General features: G+C 39.1%; 2 protein-coding genes and 1 long non-coding RNA gene across 3 annotated transcripts; all 3 read right to left on the reverse strand.

Annotated features, from left to right (window-relative positions):
* Window positions 1-7,320: 7,320 nt before the first annotated feature.
* LOC148911920 (uncharacterized) lies at window positions 7,321-8,446 on the reverse strand. Its single transcript, XR_016119445.1, has 2 exons — window positions 8,143-8,446; window positions 7,321-7,728 (listed from the first exon to the last, which is right to left on the reverse strand). It is a non-coding gene; the product is annotated as an uncharacterized LOC148911920 (long non-coding RNA).
* A 4,864-nt stretch (window positions 8,447-13,310) lies between these two features.
* On the reverse strand, window positions 13,311-14,548 carry LOC116302249 (proline-rich transmembrane protein 4-like). The gene has a single exon (XM_031711481.2). It carries the CDS (start codon window positions 14,498-14,500, stop codon window positions 13,496-13,498), a length of 1,005 nt encoding a protein of 334 aa, XP_031567341.2. The 5' UTR covers window positions 14,501-14,548; the 3' UTR covers window positions 13,311-13,495.
* A 2,162-nt stretch (window positions 14,549-16,710) lies between these two features.
* Window positions 16,711-17,831, reverse strand: LOC148911921 (uncharacterized). Its single transcript, XM_089028482.1, has one exon. The coding sequence runs from the start codon at window positions 17,813-17,815 to the stop codon at window positions 16,811-16,813; it is 1,005 nt and encodes a 334-aa protein (XP_088884608.1). The 5' UTR covers window positions 17,816-17,831; the 3' UTR covers window positions 16,711-16,810.
* Window positions 17,832-18,730: the final 899 nt, after the last annotated feature.

Raw genomic sequence — 18,730 nt, forward strand, 5'->3', positions numbered from 1 at the left:
TATTGTATTCCCTTTAATAGAAAGTTATTTCTTTAATAATTATCTATAAATTCCGAATTGTAGGAGAAGTGCATAGTGCATTTTTCGTTTATAATACAATCAACAAGGTTAGTAACTTTGTTGAGTACGTGTATTATAAAAGAGGAAAATTTTGATATTACTGTAAAAGAAAAAAGAAAAATTATTTCTGAAGATGACACTTGTCAAAAACCATCCAAAAATTTTTAACAAACTTTTACTTTGGCCTATATATATTTGAAAAGTTCTTGTCAGCAAATTATTATGACAGAAAAAAACAATTCAATAAATAAATAAGTAAATAATGGATTAAAAATATGAATGAATCGTCACTTACATTTCTGGTGAAAATACTTGCAGTATTGTTATTCCCGGGAAATATGAATGTGATTTTGCCCACTCAGAACGGTTATTGGGAGCAGTGAATTTTTATGACAATCAATAGCACCCTCTTGGCCAATGAAAAGAGAGGAAAAAATGGACTTTGACACTAGTTATACAATTGGTCTTCTTTTCTATAAATTGATGCAATAGAACTCTAGACTTATTTCTCTTTCTTTTTGATAGGATATGCTGTTGGTCTTATTGGTTTGTTTACAGAGCTAGATTTACTGCTCTCATTCTATGGATGGTTCTTTCAAGTACTTATAAACTACATAATGTTCAGCCTCGCTATTGAAGTCAAACGTACAAACAGTGATGATAATCATGGAGTCTTAGCTGCTGAACCTCATTCCTTCTTTAAATTCTTTGTCAGTGACAACCATTTCTATGGTCAAATCATAGCTGCAACAGGGCTCTCCATGGCAACACAACAGGAGTGGATGAAACTGAAGCCATTATGGATTATTGTCCTGACATTGATCATACCTTTTGGTTTTGACTTGATTTTTAGGCCTTTTCAATGCATGTCTGTGGTTATGCCTTATATGTGTTACATATTTCTGTTAATATATATGGGCTATTTGATATGCAAAGGCCTTCAACTGGGTGTAAAATTCCTAAAGTGTACTAAAGAATCCAGTGATAATCTATGGAGAATGGTAGATGGTTATGGCTGGACCCCTGTGATTCGTCATCACTGGACTAGAATGGAGCTCTCAAGAGTCATAATGTTTCTTTGGTGGATCAAATTTGGATTAAAAGTTGCCCAGCAAAAGAAAATTAATTGGCTTTGGACTTTTGCAAGTTTTGGAGATTCGTGTGCTACACTACCAAACTTATTTGCTGCTAGTTTGGTTGTCTCTGAAATATCTTTCAGCATCTTGTTCCTTACCCAAAACTGCTTGAAGAGAAATCATGTTGACATGTATGAAGCTTATCATTATCCTGGCTTCAACGAAGGCCTTGCATTCTTTCTTCTAAATCTGCAGATTGGAATCACAGAAGTAGGGAGTGAAGAGCGCTCTCTGATAATCAGCCTAGTTTTATTTGTGACACTTTCTCTTCTTGTACAAGATGCTTATGAGATAACCGAACCAGTACTTGCAGTTCTTGGAGCCACATACACGGGAAAACTAAATTCTAAGCATATAAGAGGGCTTATTGTATCAATGTGTCTGCTATTGATCCCAGCCTTCATGGTCTATAAAATATGCTCCACATTCTCAGCAGGAACTTGGCTGTTTGTGATAATATCCAACAGTGTGGTAACAATGGTCCAGTTGCTTGGTGCATTAAGTATATATTTCCTATTCCTGGCAAATGTGCATTTTCATTATGGCTGGGAGGATTTGGATGATTGTGTTTACTATGTCAATGCAGTGTCTAAGGTTTTTGAGTTTTTAGTTGCTGTGGTAGTGGTTTTCTACAGTGCCTGGTCTGCATTATCTGGCAACTGGAGTATAGTGGGTAAGTGAGTGATCATTATTTTTACACTTCAGTTAAACTGCGGACCTAGCTACTGGCCTTGATGGCTTACCATGAGGACTGTAGGTCCAGTCGTCCAACCCTGTTATAACAGATACTTGCTTTGTGTCTTGGTGATATACACTTTCACTGATCCCTTGGGTGAATATTAAACAGTATTTTCAACTGCAACTGCTACAATATTTACTATCATCATCATCGTCACTGTTGTCGTCATAGTTAATTAACATATAGGTATGATATATTTGGTGTCAGAAGTGGGATTGCAAGAAAGTTGACATTAGTAGTTACTGATTATTTACCAACGGGAACGAGACTGAAATCATGGCAGAAGAAGCTGTGGCTGCACTCACAGAGCAATTGGCTGCACTCAAGGCACAGCTGGATGGCATGCAGGCTGAAGGAGGACCCCCTGCCCAACCTGTTCCTGCACCAGTGGTGAAAGTGACAGTGCCAAGGGAGAAGAAGCTGAGAAAGTATGCTGGTGGCAGAGACGACAAGGTGCTTGAAGACTGGATAGCGGATGCACAGAGGTCTGTGGCTGCCCAGAAGTTAACTTCTCAAGAGGCGGTGGATTTCCTGTACCATAGCTTAGAAGGAGCGGCTCGAGATGAAGTTCGACTAAGGCCTGCGGATGACTGGACAGACCCGGAGGGTTTCTTCAGGATTCTGAGAGACGTCTTCGGAGAGAAGCTCACCAAGACCCAGCTTCTCCAGAGGTTTTTCGCCAGAAAACAAGGTGACAGGGAGCCCATCCAGGACTTTGCCCATGCCCTGATGTCAATGGCGGAGCACATAACCAGAGTACACGTAGGAGCCCTGGAAAACAAGGACCAGAACCTCAGAGACACATTCGTTGAGAACTTGCGTGACAACCTGTTGCGCAGGGATCTCAAGCGCTATATCAGAGAACATCCCGAGAAGACCTTCAACGAGGTGAGGCAAGAGGCCTATCGTAGCTCGGAAGACACAGATAGAGGAGCACATCGCCATGCAGCGGCCAAGGAGGTGTTGGTGGAGAGCAACCAAGTAAATGCCATCCAAGAGCTTACAGCAGGACAGAAGGCCCTGGTGGAGAGGCTCATGCAGCAACAAAAATTGCTGGATGAGCAGCAGAAGCTGCTAACCCAACTTACCATGAAGTTCGCGAGCCCATCACCACCACGAGGTCCCCCACGTGGTCCGAGGAGATGTTACAACTGCCACGAGCTTGGACATCTTCGGCCGAACTGCCCAAAGCCCCTGAAAGACAAGGCACCAGCAGCACCACAGAAGGAGTCAAACTCCAGCTCTCCACGGCAGTGAGCCACGCCGTGGAGAGGAACTGTAGTGGCTCTAATTCTCTTTTTCAGAACGAAAAGTTTGTCGGGACAAGTCCCACAGTGGTGGCGAGGATTGGCGGAGTACCTGTGAAAAGCTTAGTGGATACGGGCTCCATGGTTACCCTCATCACCGAGTCGTTCTACAGGGAAAAGCTACAGCCAACCCTAGGAGACCTACACCCTGAAACAAGATTACTGCAGCTGCGAGGAGCTAACGGTTTGGACATCCCTTACATTGGATATATCGTCGCTACAGTAGAGATCGGAGGAGTGGTGGTCCCTGGGTGCGGCATCTTCATCACGAAGGACACAGCAGCCACTACAGTAATGCAGAGGAGGGTACCTGGCCTACTGGGAACCAACGTTCTTGGGCAGGTGCCCCAATACCAACAGATCCTGCAAGATGAAGAGAAGAAGAGTAAACGTAAAACTGGGTTCGTGAAAGTAGCCGGCTCAGACAAAGTCTGGGTCCCTGCTTTCACGGAATCTGATGTCTTGGTCACAGGCCCATCATGGGGCACTGATGCTGTGATCGAACCCCTTGGTGTACCAGTAGAAGGAAACCTCACCGTGGCCAGTACTCTCGTGGATACTACCAAGACGTGTTACTATGTCAGAGTTGCCAACCAGACGGCAAAGGACATATGGCTGAAGCCGAAGACGCGGATTGGAATTGTGCGAGAGGGAGAGATGGTCAAGAGAGGAGAGCAGTTGGAGTTCCTACACGAGAATAACATGGTGACAGTGTGCTGTAACCTTAGTGCTGACCCTCAGATGCCACCCCAACGGGAAGCTGTGGGCAAAGTACGTTGGCAAAGGATACAGACACCCCCTCACGGGATTACCCTGGAACATTTCCCCGGGACGGAACTTCAGAGGGAGAAAGCTCTCCAGATGTTCGAAAGAAATGAAGAGGTGTTTGCTTCATGTAAGGAGGACCTTGGCTGTACAAAGACAACATATCATCGCATCTACACAGACGATGATGTGCCTGTCACAGAGCGTTACAGAAGGATTCCTCCAAACCAATACCAGGAGGTGCAACAGCATCTACAAGACTTGCTAGAAAAAGGAGTGATATGTTCAAGTGAGAGTAACTATGCCTCCCCAATAGTGCTTGTACGAAAGAAGTCTGGAGCCTTGAGGATGTGCGTCGACTACCGGAAGCTGAACCAGAAAACCAAGCGTGATCAGTACCCCCTACCAAGGATAGAGGAATCACTGGAGGCACTGCGTGGCGCAAAGTACTTTTCCACCATAGATCTGGCATCAGCCTACAATCAAGTTGAAGTCCATCCTGATGATCAGCACAAGACTGCGTTCACAACGCCCATGGGTTTGTTTCAGTACACTCGGATGCCGTTTGGACTACAGAATGCCCCAGCGACCTTCCAAAGGTTGATGCAAGGAGTCTTCCGAGAGGACATACTTCGCACCCTGATGGTCTACCTGGACGACATCATAGTCTTCTCATCCACCATTGAAGAACATCTTGAGCGGTTGGAAACGGTATTCAGTAAGCTGAAGCATCATGGATTAAAGGTTGAACCAGCCAAGTGTCAACTCTTCAGAGATCGGGTGTCCTACCTGGGGCACGTGGTCTCTGCTGACGGTGTCGAGACAGACCCTGAAAAGACAAAGACAGTTAACGAGTGGCCAGTTCCCCAGACAGTGCGCGATGTGCGATCATTCCTTGGTTTCGCGTCTTACTACAGAAGATTTGTCCCCAAGTTCGCTCAAGTGGCAGGTCCGCTGCACAAGTTAGTTGCTGAGCTCGGGAGCGGAGGAAGTAACATGACCACCCGGAAGCAGATTGGCGTACTGTGGACAGAAGAATGCCAAAAGAGCTTCAACAAGTTAAAGAATCTACTAACCTCAGCACCAGTGCTGGCCTACCCGGACTACACCAAGCCCTTCATCCTAGAGACGGATGCGTCCAACGAAGGATTGGGAGCCGTGCTGTCCCAAGAACAGGACGGAAGAGTCAAAGTGATCGCTTATGCCAGCCGAGGCCTGAGAGGTGGAGAGCGAAACATGGAGAACTACTCATCGAGGAAGCTGGAACTACTAGCCTTGAAGTGGGCTGTATGTGAGAAGTTCAGGGAGTACCTGCTGGGATCGAAGTTTGTCGTCTACACAGACAACAACCCGCTGACATACCTACAGTCAAAGAGTAAGCTGAAAGCTGTGGAGCAGAGGTGGGCTGCAGAATTAGCAAACTTCAACTTCACGATCAAGTACCGCCCTGGACGTCACAACCAGAATGCAGATGCTCTAAGTCGCATCAACCGAGATGAGGAACCAACCACAGTTGAAGTAAGAAGTACACTAGCCTACTCTACCAATACTACAGACCTACCAGAAGAAGTACGTCAACACTTGATGATATCAGCAGCGTTCATAAGCAACACAGAGACAAGTGCACTGGAGGAGCAAGCAACCTCATTCCCAACCATACCTCTCACAGAGATCCAACGACTACAGCAGGAGGACCCATGTATCAGTCGTCTCCTCCACTACCGAAACCTTGGACGTCGGCCAAGTAAAAGGCAAAGCCAACAAGAGACAAGGGATACAAGGAAGTTGCTTAGTCACTGGAACAGGATCGAGGAAAGCCATGGAGTTCTCTACCGCCGTACAGGAGTCGGACAAGGACGAGAGCTGCGGTTACTGCTACTCCCCACATCAATGAAATCACAAGTACTGAAGGGTGCGCACGATCAATGTGGACACCAAGGACAAGACAGGACAGAACAGCTCTTGAGGAAAAGATGTTGGTGGCCCGGTATGCAAGGAGATGTGAAGCAATGGATCTCAAATTGTGAAAGATGTGTCATTGCCAAAGGATCCTACCTTCCAGTCAAGACGCCGATGGGCAGCCTACTAGCTACTAGGCCATTGGAAGTGCTAGCGATGGATTTTACCTTGCTTGAGCCTGCAACAGATGGAAGAGAAAATGTCCTCGTGTTAACAGATGTGTTCACAAAGTTTACAATTGCTGTACCTACCCGTGATCAGAAAGCTACAACCGTAGTCAAGACCCTGATTAAAGAATGGTTCCTTGTGTATGGAATCCCCCAAAGAATACACTCTGACCAAGGCAAGTCATTTGAGGCAGAACTAGTCAAGGAGTTGTGTGCAGTGTATGGAATTAAGAAGTCAAGGACAACCCCCTATCATCCTCAAGGAAATGGGCAGTGCGAAAGATTCAACCGTACACTACATGAGCTTCTAAGAACTCTACCAGCAGAAAAGAAAAGAAGGTGGCCTGAACACCTGAAAGAGTTATGTTACGCCTATAATGCTACGCCACATGCAACGACTAGATACTCACCCTTCTACCTGATGTTTGGTAGAGATGCAAAGCTACCTCTGGACATTCTACTTCCTGATGATGACAGACAAGTGACAGTAGACAACCAGCAATGGATTACCAAGCACCAGACTCGTCTACGAGAAGCTTATACCACTGTGACACAAAACTTGAAGGAAGCTGCTACCGTCAGAAAGAAGATCCATGACCAGAAGGGCAGAGCACTGGCCGAACCACTACAAGTTGGAGAGCGAGTACTCCTTCGCAACCGTAAAGTCAGAGGAAGAAACAAGATTCAAGATAAATGGGACAACCAAGTGTACAAAATCGTCGAACGAAGAGACAACAATACATATGTCGTTGAAAGAGCTGATGGACATGGAGGAGATAAAGTTGTTAGTCAAGGAGAAATGCAAGTGTGTCCAAGACCAATGCTGGAGATACGAGGACGACACAGGCAAGCTGACAGGTCTAGACAAACATGTACTGCATCGCCAGAATCATCAGATGAAGAAGATGACATTGGAGGAATGACAATCGCCTTTCAACCAATGACAGAACCAGCTGAACCTGATGATGATGATGATGATAGTGATGATGCGTCTGAGGAAGAACTGGCTGCACCTGTACTCCGACGTTCCACAAGGACAACGGCAGGCCAACACAGCAACCTCTATAATCTTCCAAGATCCGCACTTCAGTACTGACGAGTCCACCTGCGTATCATTGTTCCTGAATTTGCTCGAGGACGAAGCAAACAAAAAGGAGGGGCAAGTGTGACAGAGTCAAAAGACACTATTTTGGACAGTAATTATTTAGTCATAAATCTATATTTTTAATTAGGAATGCCTCGTGTACACATAGGAATGTAATTCTTTAGTTAACTGTTTGCGTGGAAAATGCGTAAGCAAGAAATAATTTCCGTACGTAATTACATTACAGTGAGTCATGCCTAGGTTTGGCGCTTGTTTACGTAAGTTCGTGTTTGGGACATCCTGTTTGCGCCTAGGGCGTGCAACATTGCATAGGATGTGTAAGGTCTTAAGAATGCAGGTTTTTCCATAAAAATAGGCCCAAACTAAGCTTAAATCAGTGTAGTAAAAGTTCTTTAAGACGTTGCGTTGTCTACGGATATTTTCACATATCAAGACAAGGAATTCTCTTCGATGTAAAGGTATGAATCTTTGCAGCCTTTTACACTTTTACCTAGGATAGATTTAGGACAAATCTATGTTCATATCGTTAACTAGTCATTATATTTTATAGCTTAGATTTTCTACATATTTGTTAAGCATTCGTTTCATGTTGTAGTAATTCTAGTCGCATTAGCGCGTAATTTAGTACAAAGTTATTCACGCAGTAGTAATTTAGTAATCACGCTGAGTGTATCTTGTCTTTTAAACTCTTTAAAACGTTTACTATAGGATCGCTACCGCCTTACTCGCTTGTTTAACCTTTTTACTACGATAAATAGCCTTAACTGCGGGATAAAAGACCTTTTCTTTCCAACCTTTAATTTGTTCGCTACTTAAACTCTACACTCAAGGTCATTGTCGCGACCGCGTGTTCAGTAAACCGTGTAATTCTTAGTTTGTCATAAACAAAGGTTAAAATACTTACCTAAAGCCATAGTTAACCTCTAGTCAATTTTTCCTATTGCTTTTTCCATTGGTTTAGTTCATTTTAAACGGTTTACCGACTTGTACATTAAACTTTGCAACCTAGTAATTTTCACTCGCGTATTGTAAACACTGCTAATCAGTATGCAATATTCAAATTACCTGTGACGTAATTTACGTATTTCCGTTTCTATTTATATCCAGCAAAACTGTATTTTATTCATAACTTTTTAGCTATTTAGATAAGCTACAAATTTATTTTATCTCATTGTAAATATTTTTCTTGTTTTCATTAGAGATATCCTGTAATCTCGTTCCCGTTTTTTTTCATGTATTGTAAAGTTGTGTGAATTTTTCAATAAATTCTTTTGTCAAAACCACTTGCAATCTGATTCATAGCTGAGCGCCTTGCCGCCGGTTACATATATAACATTAAAATTTTTGTTTTTTTATTTTTTAGGTACTGGTATAATATGCATGCATGCATACTTCAATGTCTACAGTCGTGCTGTTGAAGGCTGGAAAAACTTTTTGCTGAGAAGAAGTGCTGTCCGCAGGCTTAACTCATTGAAATCCGCCACAGATGAAGAGCTAGGGGATTACAATGACATCTGCTCAATATGCTTTGACCAAATGCAGTCAGCTAAAGTGACAAAATGCCACCATTTCTTCCATGGAATGTGCCTCAGGAAGTGGCTTTATGTGCAAGATAAATGCCCAATGTGTCACACAGATATTTTGCCAGAGGACTGACTACTACCTGTATTGCAACGCATGGCTGCTATAGGGTGACAGTAGGTTTCTTGCTGTCCTCAGGGTCAAAATGATCATGCAAAAATAAAGAACTATTTCTTATTACTGTTACAACACTTCTCAATTACACTCTTGCAAAATTGTGGAAAAAAAATTTGACACATTATAAAGTTTTGGTGGATGCCAATCAAAGTGTTTCCCAGCATTGTCAGAAAACACAAAGCTTTTAAGGGCGTGCCTATGGAATGTCACAGAAAAACATTGATTGACATCCACCAAAACTTTATCACGATGACAAATTGTACAATTTCACACGTAATTGAGAAATGCTGTAAATGACCTCTAATAAAGCCAACATAATCTGTAATTGTTTAGTTCTAGAAATCGCATATCCATACATCTTTCCCCTCTCTCTCTCTCAAAGGAGGAATCTTTTTAAAGACCCCCCTATCCCTGGAAATTCAGGGGGAGGGGGTTATGGATAATTTTTGGAACTCCACATTTATAATATATATATGTTAGTCCTATCAAACATTTCCAAGAATTCAATTTAAATGGCTTCTGGAAAATCCCAGTAACTGAAGCTAGACTACAGACTACATAGCCCACTTGAATTATCATAGCATATGCTACCACTACTAGAAATCCATTGCACACTCTTTTGTTCTAAATAATAAGAGTGTCTAATATACTCATGCAAAGCTTTCTGGTAGTGGTAAGTAAAATGATGTTATCAGCGCAGATAGCCTATTGCATAAAGGATACAGTTAAAGTGCATATGACATGAAAAAAATTTAATGTTAAAAATGTGTATTTTATTGGCATGAATAAGAATATCACAGTTAAATTTGTTTCAAAAACGTATTTCTCTAGAAATTCAAGAAAATTTAGCACAAGTTATGACGTCATTTTGTTTACAAGTCTCCAGATTTAGTTGCAAATACGCGAAATATGTTTGAATGTAGAATCTTAATTTCAGGTAGTACACTTTTCAGTTTCCCAACATTTGAAGAGTACTACGTAAGCTATCAAATGAAGTTGAATAAAATATGCCTTTTGCTGTTATTTTATAGGAATCACAATTTATATTTAGTGCATTACTACCGAATCTAGCGTACGTGTCAACAAAACGACGTCACAAATTGGGCTTAATTTTCTAACATATCTCAAGAAATAAGCTTTTGAAACAAATTTTATTATGATATATTTATTATTATTAACTATACATTTTAAACAATGAAATGTTTTCGTGTCATATACACTTTAAATGAAAACTCAAACTGTAAGAACAAATTGAACTAAAAATTATTGTAGTTGCCTTAACAAATTAGTTTTAATAAGAAAAAAAGGGATTAGCTGAATTTTAGCAGCTTTTTGTCTCGGTTTGAATGATTTAATTTACAGTGAAGACACTGGAACCATGAACACTTTATTCAGATTTTTATTTTCTGAGCTTTTTACTGCTTCAAACCCTCTAAAAAAGTAGGATTGAACTCAAATATGCTATGTGGTCAAAAGACAACTTATTTCTAAATGATTCACTCAAGGGATGCATGTTAAAAAAAGTAGTAAAAAAGCACAATGTGTTCATGGTTAGAGTGTCCTCACTATAATAATTTATTATGACCCCTAAAGTTTATTTGAAGAACCAAATCGTCCCCAGAATTGTATGGGTTCTTTCATAGCGTTGCAATACAGAAAAAGATATATAGATATAGAAATTCAGAGCGCATTATTTACAAACGTTTATCAACATTGTTATTGTACAGATATTATAGTTCAAAAAATAAAAACTTCAGAAGTTCTGCATGGATATGTTGTGAGTTGTTTTTAATCAATACAACAAAATGTAGATTGTATATCATATATTATTCATGGTATTTTTATAGATTTATCAGACGTATTACAGGAGTGGAGCCAACATCACCAGTCGTATACGTGGGATTCCTGTGGTTTAGTGACGTAACCACACTTCAAATGCTTGATATTTGCCAGTTTACCAGTCCAATACCAAGAGTACCCTGCAGTCCCCAAAGTCCAAGAATGTAAGGCTTATCTTTACCACTATACGGCTGAGATAATACCTCGAAAAAGTGTCTGACAGCCTTCTTGTTTCCTAGGTTGAATGGTTTACGCTTGAATCCAATGAGAGCTAAAGCCAATGTTGGTAGAATGCAGCCACTGAAGATGGTAATAGTAGTTCCTCTAATAGATGCACACGCACTACATTGCAGTTCACGTGTAGACAGCGGCTTGGTTAGTAAATATTGCCAAGAATACATTGCCATTGCTCCACAAGCTACAGGAATCAACATGGCCGTCGTACGTGAGGTGTAAAAGCCATGAAGACGAGGATACAAGCACGCGACTCCCGCGCTGGAGAGTCCCACGACTGTTGAGAAACGGTCTTGCTTGGTTGAGATGGTATTTTTCATTTATATGTTTTTGAAAACTGAATAATCTTAATATCTTGACGTTCAACAGCAAATTTCTTTTTCTTTTAGATAATTGACAATTTTGACTGGGCGTTCCACACTAAACGGAGAGGGACTGAGTCTAATTGCCGGTAAGTAACCCGCTTTGCAATGCAATAAAATGTTTTATAGGCATTATTTCTTATTTTACGATGAAAAGTCGATTATAATATGACAAATTGACTTATTAACGCGCTAAATAGCTAAATATTTAAGTTTTAAAATTTTTATTTTGAAATCCAACCGACTCATTCCAGTCCAAGGAAGGATTCCAAGATTTACGATTCCTAATTTTCCAGCGCCGTTAATTTCAATTAAGCAAATCAAATAAATTTACTTTATTGTTGTCTTTTTCATACATAATCTCATAATTATATGACTATATACTACATATTTATCCGCTCACCTTTAAAGAATTCGTATTTTTGGAGAAACCGTATTAGAAGTCGATCGATCATTCACTACACGGTTTCTCTCCGGCATATCTAACTTTTCTTAAAAAGCAGCTGGCTGCAAAGAACTCAAGCGCGGTTTACACTGGTTTTAAGATAGAACTGACGACCAATAATCATGAGCGAAAAGTTATAATAAAAAATTATTTTATGAAAAAAAAAAAAAAAGAACAAGAAAACGTTAAAGTATTACGAAAGGAATGCGTCTTTATACGTTTTGTAATTGTTGTTTTTTATACACAATTATCGGACATACTTTCCAAATTTGTACAATTTTCTTTAAAATTGTTGGATTTAATCTCGTTAGTACCCAAAGCATGAGCAGTAAGAAATAATGGCTCTGGGGAAGAGGTTGAAATAAATGAGCAAACAAAACACTGGTTTTAAGATAGAAGGACGACCAATAATCATGGGTGAAAAGTTAATAATAAAAAAGTATTTTATGAAAAAATAATAAATAAATAAAATAACAAGAAAACGTTAAAGTATTACGAAAGGAATGCGTCTTTATACTTTTTGTAATTGTTGTTTTTTTATACACAATTACCGAACATACTTTCCAAATTTGTACACTGATTTTCTTTAAAATTGTTGGATTTAATCTCGTTAGTACCCAAAGCATGAGCAGTAAGAAATAATGGCTCTGGGGAAGAGGTTGAAATAAATGAGCAAACAAAACTTCTTAGTGATACTAGAATTAAGCGGTTTAAGAGATTATCATACTTATTATCTTTTTATCATTGTTACTTAGAGCATCTATTATAATCGCCGTAATCTGTACTCATTTATTTCTTCAGTTATTTTTGTTACTGGCTGTTGTTGTTTTTAACCAGAAAAATTAACTTTTAATTTTGTATACTTAATTTATTCACTTTGATATCAATTTTCTAGGATATTTGCATTTGTTTAATTCCAGCAAAATAAGCTGGTATACATTATTCTATTAAAATACCCTCGTTTCTCCACAGATTATATATTGATCTCGCATGTGTTTTACCATTATGAATAAATGATTGAAAGAAACATTAATTTCATTTAGTAAAATCGGTCACTTAAAGTCGATAAAAAAGCGAGAGGTGGTCGTTTCTGAGTCGATCGGTAATAGTGTGTGTTTTTTAAAGCAAACAATGGGCTTGTTAAAAACATTTTAAGTAACTTTGATCATTGTCAGATTATTTTGATTCATGTCAAAACATCTCCGTTGATACAAGCTGAATTTAACCCGATTTTCGAGTTGGAGTAATATGGAGTTTAAAAATTATATTTTGTATAAGAAAGTTTCATTACCTGCATACGTAGGTATATTTAATTAACAATAACGTTTGACATATTTGCAAAGTATATATACTGCAAAAGCAATACATAAAGAACGATTCAAACCGATACCACAAGAAAAACTTTGGAAAAACGAATTGAGAATAAAAAATAATTTTAAATTGGTCGTTTTTAACACTCAACATATGTTTGATCACCTGATAGAAGCGGGAAGCTGAGATAATGTATATTTATTGAATACCATGTTAAGAGAATGAAAGAACAAAAGACGCGGTCGCCATGTTGGTTCAAATAACAAAAAAAATCTTAATCGTTAAAGTTATGAAAACGCTGATAAAATGTGCAGAAAGACCCATAATCAGATGGTTTGAAGCATATGAAAACCAGTATAAATGTTGCACTAACAGCACTTTAGGACCTTGTTGCCTTCTCCTGATGGTTGCATGACGGTATAAGCAAGAGTACAACCCATCGCTAACTCCATTATACGAAAACACGTCTGGAAACCGTACCAAGGCCAGGGAGCGGGATTGACAACTCTAGAGTACAGACCATATACCCCAACCATGGAGTAGATCTGTAGACCACAACACACAAACCCAAGAAAGGCAGTCACCATTGTGATCTTGGCTACTTTGATGGTAGAATTCTTTCTTCCTGCATTTCCATCGTTGCTCGTTTCTTGTAGGTTAATCTGGTTGAGTTGTTTCTTGGCTCTCCTCGATGTCAAGATGACTTTACCTCCACTGTAGAGAAAAGCGATGGAATTGATGAATCCCCAGACGATGAAAAACGACTGACAGACAATCAGAAGCTCAGTTTTGTCTGCTTCGAGTGCAACGGTTATATCTGAAACCAGAACAACGATGAAATGCAAGACAATGATGGAACATACGAATGGTAGGCTGTGGAGCTTCTTGGAGCCAAGCTGAAGTTTGGATACTTCCAGAAAAGCCACATGAACGAGACAAAAGGCAGAAGTTAGACAAGGAAAAGCCAGGCCAAAGAGAACTCTTGTTAACCATAATTCAATATTGAAGCCATGTTCTGAAGATTCGTAAGGATCAGTCAGCAAGACAAGAGCACGAACTGATCCAAGAATAAATAGCAGAGAATTAATGGCATAGAACAAGAGCCTCCTTGTAAACGCTTTACGCTTATCAGCCATCAGCATTGCAACGAGTGAATGCACGGCTATCAGAGCAAAGGCAACACCAAGTCCTATCCAGTGTACTTGCCACGCTGGACCCCAAAGTTTCCTTGCCTCGGGCCAGTTTGGACCTGGTTCTGCCTTTGGATCTGGATTAGGAGGTGTTAATGTCATATTTTCGGTGTTCTGATTTACCATATCTGTCTTATCTTCGCTTTCTTTTTGAATACGGCGTTTTGAAGCACTCGTGATCATAAAAGCAAGTCAGCCATGGATGTTCTTAGCACCATGGTATATTTGCTCTTTATGCATGGTTTGATTTGGTAGTCGTGTGAATTAATGATTGATAGACTTGATTAATAGTTGCCAAATTAGAATGGATGTTAATCAATCTCGTACCCAGACAATATCCTACCCAGAGCCTGCGTTTCTTCTGGCTTGCGGCGAAGAACAAGGGCTCTGGCATAAACCATTTTTTGAGGCCAGGATTTCATGGACTTCCGGTATAAGAGCGCATGTGTTCAAAGACTTGCCAAATAAAAATTTAAAAAATATGTTCCCGATTTATTATTTTTATTTTGATCGAAAGTGAACACAGAACTCTGTTTGAAAGCATGATTTTCATTTATGATATTTCATTTCCGGGAAACAGCGCATGCGCCAAAAAATAAATTATGCAAGAGCCCTCGTTCTTCGCCGCAGGCCAGAAGAAACGCAGGCTCTGGGTACGAGATTGGTGCCCAGAGCATTTATTTCTTTCTGCGCATGCTCGACAATTATTTCGAGTATCCACAGTAGTAAGAAATAAGGGCTTTGGGTACGACATTGGTTGTTAATGTCTCTATTAGTGGCTCGTTATGTCTCTTCGCCTATTATGTAATATTCTATTCTTCTATTCTATTCTAATATCCTATTCTTCTTTTAATATTTATTCATTCGAGTTACTTTTTTTTGCTTTCTTTGTAGTATTCTTTAATTCAAAATCACAAGTTGTCATCCCCAATTTTTTTTCAAATTAAAATCACTTTCCTACAATTTATAAACATTATTTCTTTATTTATTAGTCAAACCTAACGATTTGGAGACGTGGGTGTACGAGATGGCTGACACCAAATTATTAATATTGTTTTTAATGGTGCGTAAACATCAAAAGAATCAAATTTCAAATATTGGCTCAGTAAACTGGGCCAATATCATTTGAAAAATAAAGATTAAATATAGTACAAAAACATACAAGATTAAATAATGTACAATTGTTTTTTAAGTTAAGTTATAAATTATTCCTCTAAAATTCATAAATCCAGAAAGACTTGTTTTATGGACGCTACTTGTGATTGGAATAAGAATAATTCGCGCCTTTTTTGCATCAGCCAATGAAAATCTATATATTTGTATATGTTTAACACGCGCGTTAAATTTGGCGCGCTCCAAGGTGAATCTTTACTGTAGCTGACTTCGAAGTTTTTAAAGAATATACTAAATATCATCTCACTTGAAAACACTGAGAATCAACCTGGAGTTTCTCCAAAAGGCTGAAATAAGGTAATTATCTAGTATAGGGCTCAAACTGCCACAAAAACGGCTATAAATCATTTTACTTTGCCGAGCATTTTCAGCACTTGTCGAGTTCCAAGTGCTTTCGAGTAATTATCTAGTAAAGGGCTCAAACTGCCGGCCACTATTAAAACGGCTATAAATTAATAATTGAACTTTGTCCGAGAACATTTTCAGCACTTGTCGAATCCCAAGTGCTTTGAAATCTATACTTATATAACTAGTATTCATTATGAGTTGACATTAACGTTGTTATGCAATACTTATATGGTTTGAGACGAACTGAACTGAAATGGTCATCCAGATTTATTAAGGAATATAGTATAAATATCTTTTGCATAAGTTTTATTTAGTATTTTATAATTGAATTATTTAGTCTAGTTATTTAATTTTTGATTATTTATTGGTTTAGATTAAGAGAGAATTCTTTTCGTATTCAAAAATTGAGCGCCAAAAACTATTTTCTTGAAGGAAGGCTGTCTTGTACGAGGCTAAAATCTTGTTATTCAGAAAGTTTAGCTTGTTTGGAAGTGGAGATGGCCGATGAAAGTGGAATCAAAGTGTTAACCCGAAGCAAACATTTTATTCGAAAATGAGGTTTAGGCCTTCATTTGCTTATTTCCCATATATTTTTTAGCCTGACAAAAAAGCCTGACAATTCAACATTCTAACACAAATGCAACAAAACATCTTTGTAAAATTGAAAATACCGCTTTAAACAGGCATTTTATCATAGTACATCAGTTTCTAACTGTTTTAAAAAGGATTTGAATGTTAGCCCAAAACGAAAATTGCGATCAAAACTCATACGAAAATCTAGTTTTTGGCGCTTTTTGCCATTATTGCTCATTATTGAAAAAAATGTCCTCTTAAGATAATGTGACGGCATAAACCACAGTATGCACCATATTTTTCTTCGCTTTTATATGTTTTTTTTTTTTACATAGAATTAAACTGTTAATCATAATTAACTTTTATAAGCTACATTTGAAGTAGCATTCAGTTCAGTGTTTAAGCTGTTGTAATGGCGCTGACTAGGTTATGATCATGAGCCGGCGCGACTTCTCCATTTCTACAGCATCGTGAACTCCCGAAAAGAACTCTTTTTCCATTTTCTGATGGTTGCATGACGGTATAAGCAAGAGTACAACCCATCGCTATCTCCGTTATACGAAAACACGTCTGGAAACCGTACCAAGGCCAGGGAGCGGGATTGACGACTCTAGAGTACAGACCATATACCCCAACCATGGAGTAGATCTGTAGACCACAACACACAAACCCAAGAAAGGCAGTCAATATTGTGATCTTGGCTACTTTGATGGTAGAATTCTTTCTTCCTGCATTTCTATCGTTGCTCGTTTCTTGTAGGTTAATCTGGTTGAGTTGTTTCTTGGCTCTCCTCGATGTCAAGATGACTTTACCTCCACTGTAGAGAAAAGCGATGGAATTGATGAATCCCCAGACGATGAAAAACGACTGACAGACAATCAGAAGCTCAGTTTTGTCTGCTTCGAGTGCAACCAGAACAACGGTGAAATGCAAGACAATGATGGAGAATAAGAATGGTAAGCTGTGGAGCTTCTCGGAGCCAAGCTGTAGTTTGGATACTTCCAGAAAAGCCACATGAACGAGACAAAAGGCAGAAGTTAGACAAGGAAAAGCCAGGCCAAATAGAGCTCTTGTAATCCACAGTTCACAGGAAATGTCGTGCTCAGCCGATTCATAGGGGTTGATCCATAAGTAAAGAGATCTGACAATTCCAAACATAAGCAGAAGAGAATTAGTGGCGTAGAACAAGAGACTCCTGGTAAACGCTTTACTCTTATCAGCCATCAACATCGCAACGAGTGAATGCAGTGCTATCAGAGCAAAGGCCACACCAAGTCCTATCCAGTGTAGTTGCCATGCTGGACCCCAAAGTTTCCTGGCTACGGGCCAGTCTGGACCTGGTTCTGCTGCGGGAGCCTTTGCTGTTGAAATGCCAGCGGTGTTGATGGGTGCGATGGTCGTCATAATGTTTTCGTTTGTAGCGCGAAATGAAAAATGCCTAGAGACTCCTAGAGACAAACATCAATAAATGTTCTATAAATGTTAAGAGCTCGCTTGAATTCGTTCAGTTTGAATCAATATTTTAAGGGTTTTGTTGTTATTTTGTTATTTTGGCACCAAAACATCTTTGTTTTTTCTTTTTGTTTGTTTGTTTGTTTCTTTCTTTTTCTTTTTCTTTTTTTCTTTTTTTTCTTTCTTTTTTTCCATTCTACTTTTTTAGTTGCTTCCTTTCTTCTTTTCTATTCTTCTCTTTCTTTTGTTTTTCTTTCTTTTGTTTTTCTTTCTTTCGTTCGTTCTTTCTTTTTCTTGAATGAATGAATGAATACTTTATTTAAGGAGGAGACCTCATCACCCTTAAGTCCTTTTCATGAGGGAACTCCAAGAAAACAATACATAAAATTACTACTTCTTTCTTTTATATTAAGAGTAGGTCTCTGTAAGACTCAAGCAAAGTGTGAATTTTTTTGACCACCCTTGAAATTTGGTGTGCGAGTAGGCCATTGTATGGGATGCACAAAAACACCAACAATTTGGTTACCAGATGTAATGACACTCAATAAACAGTTACCGAGCTACCTTGGTCGTAAAGAGCTAAAATCCAAGAAAATAATAAAGTGGTTCTATAAAGTAATTTCAACAGAATACACAAGTCATCGAATTCTCGATTAACAATAAAACATTCATAGTGAATGCTGAATTTTTGAAGGCTACGAAGTAATAAATATGCTCATTTTGAGAAAATTTGAAAGAAATGCTTATTGAGTATCCAAGAAACATTTCTGTGTGAAAATTTGGAAAGTTGAGCACTACAAAAGACACGATGAATCGATAAAGATAGGTTGAAAATGACGAAAATTGCAAATAACCCTTTGTTTATTT

The sequence above is a fragment of the Actinia tenebrosa genome, unplaced genomic scaffold (assembly GCF_029948245.1).
Source record: "Actinia tenebrosa isolate PJP-AT-01 unplaced genomic scaffold, QUT_ActTen_1.0 PGA_scaffold12__29_contigs__length_12842862, whole genome shotgun sequence".
Classification (NCBI taxonomy): domain Eukaryota; kingdom Metazoa; phylum Cnidaria; class Anthozoa; order Actiniaria; family Actiniidae; genus Actinia; species Actinia tenebrosa.

Coding starts and splice junctions, on each gene's coding strand:
- LOC116302249 (XM_031711481.2), bottom strand. CDS start 14,500: ATGATCACGAGTGCTTCAAAACGCCGTATTCAAAAAGAAAGCGAAGAT.
- LOC148911921 (XM_089028482.1), bottom strand. CDS start 17,815: ATGACGACCATCGCACCCATCAACACCGCTGGCATTTCAACAGCAAAG.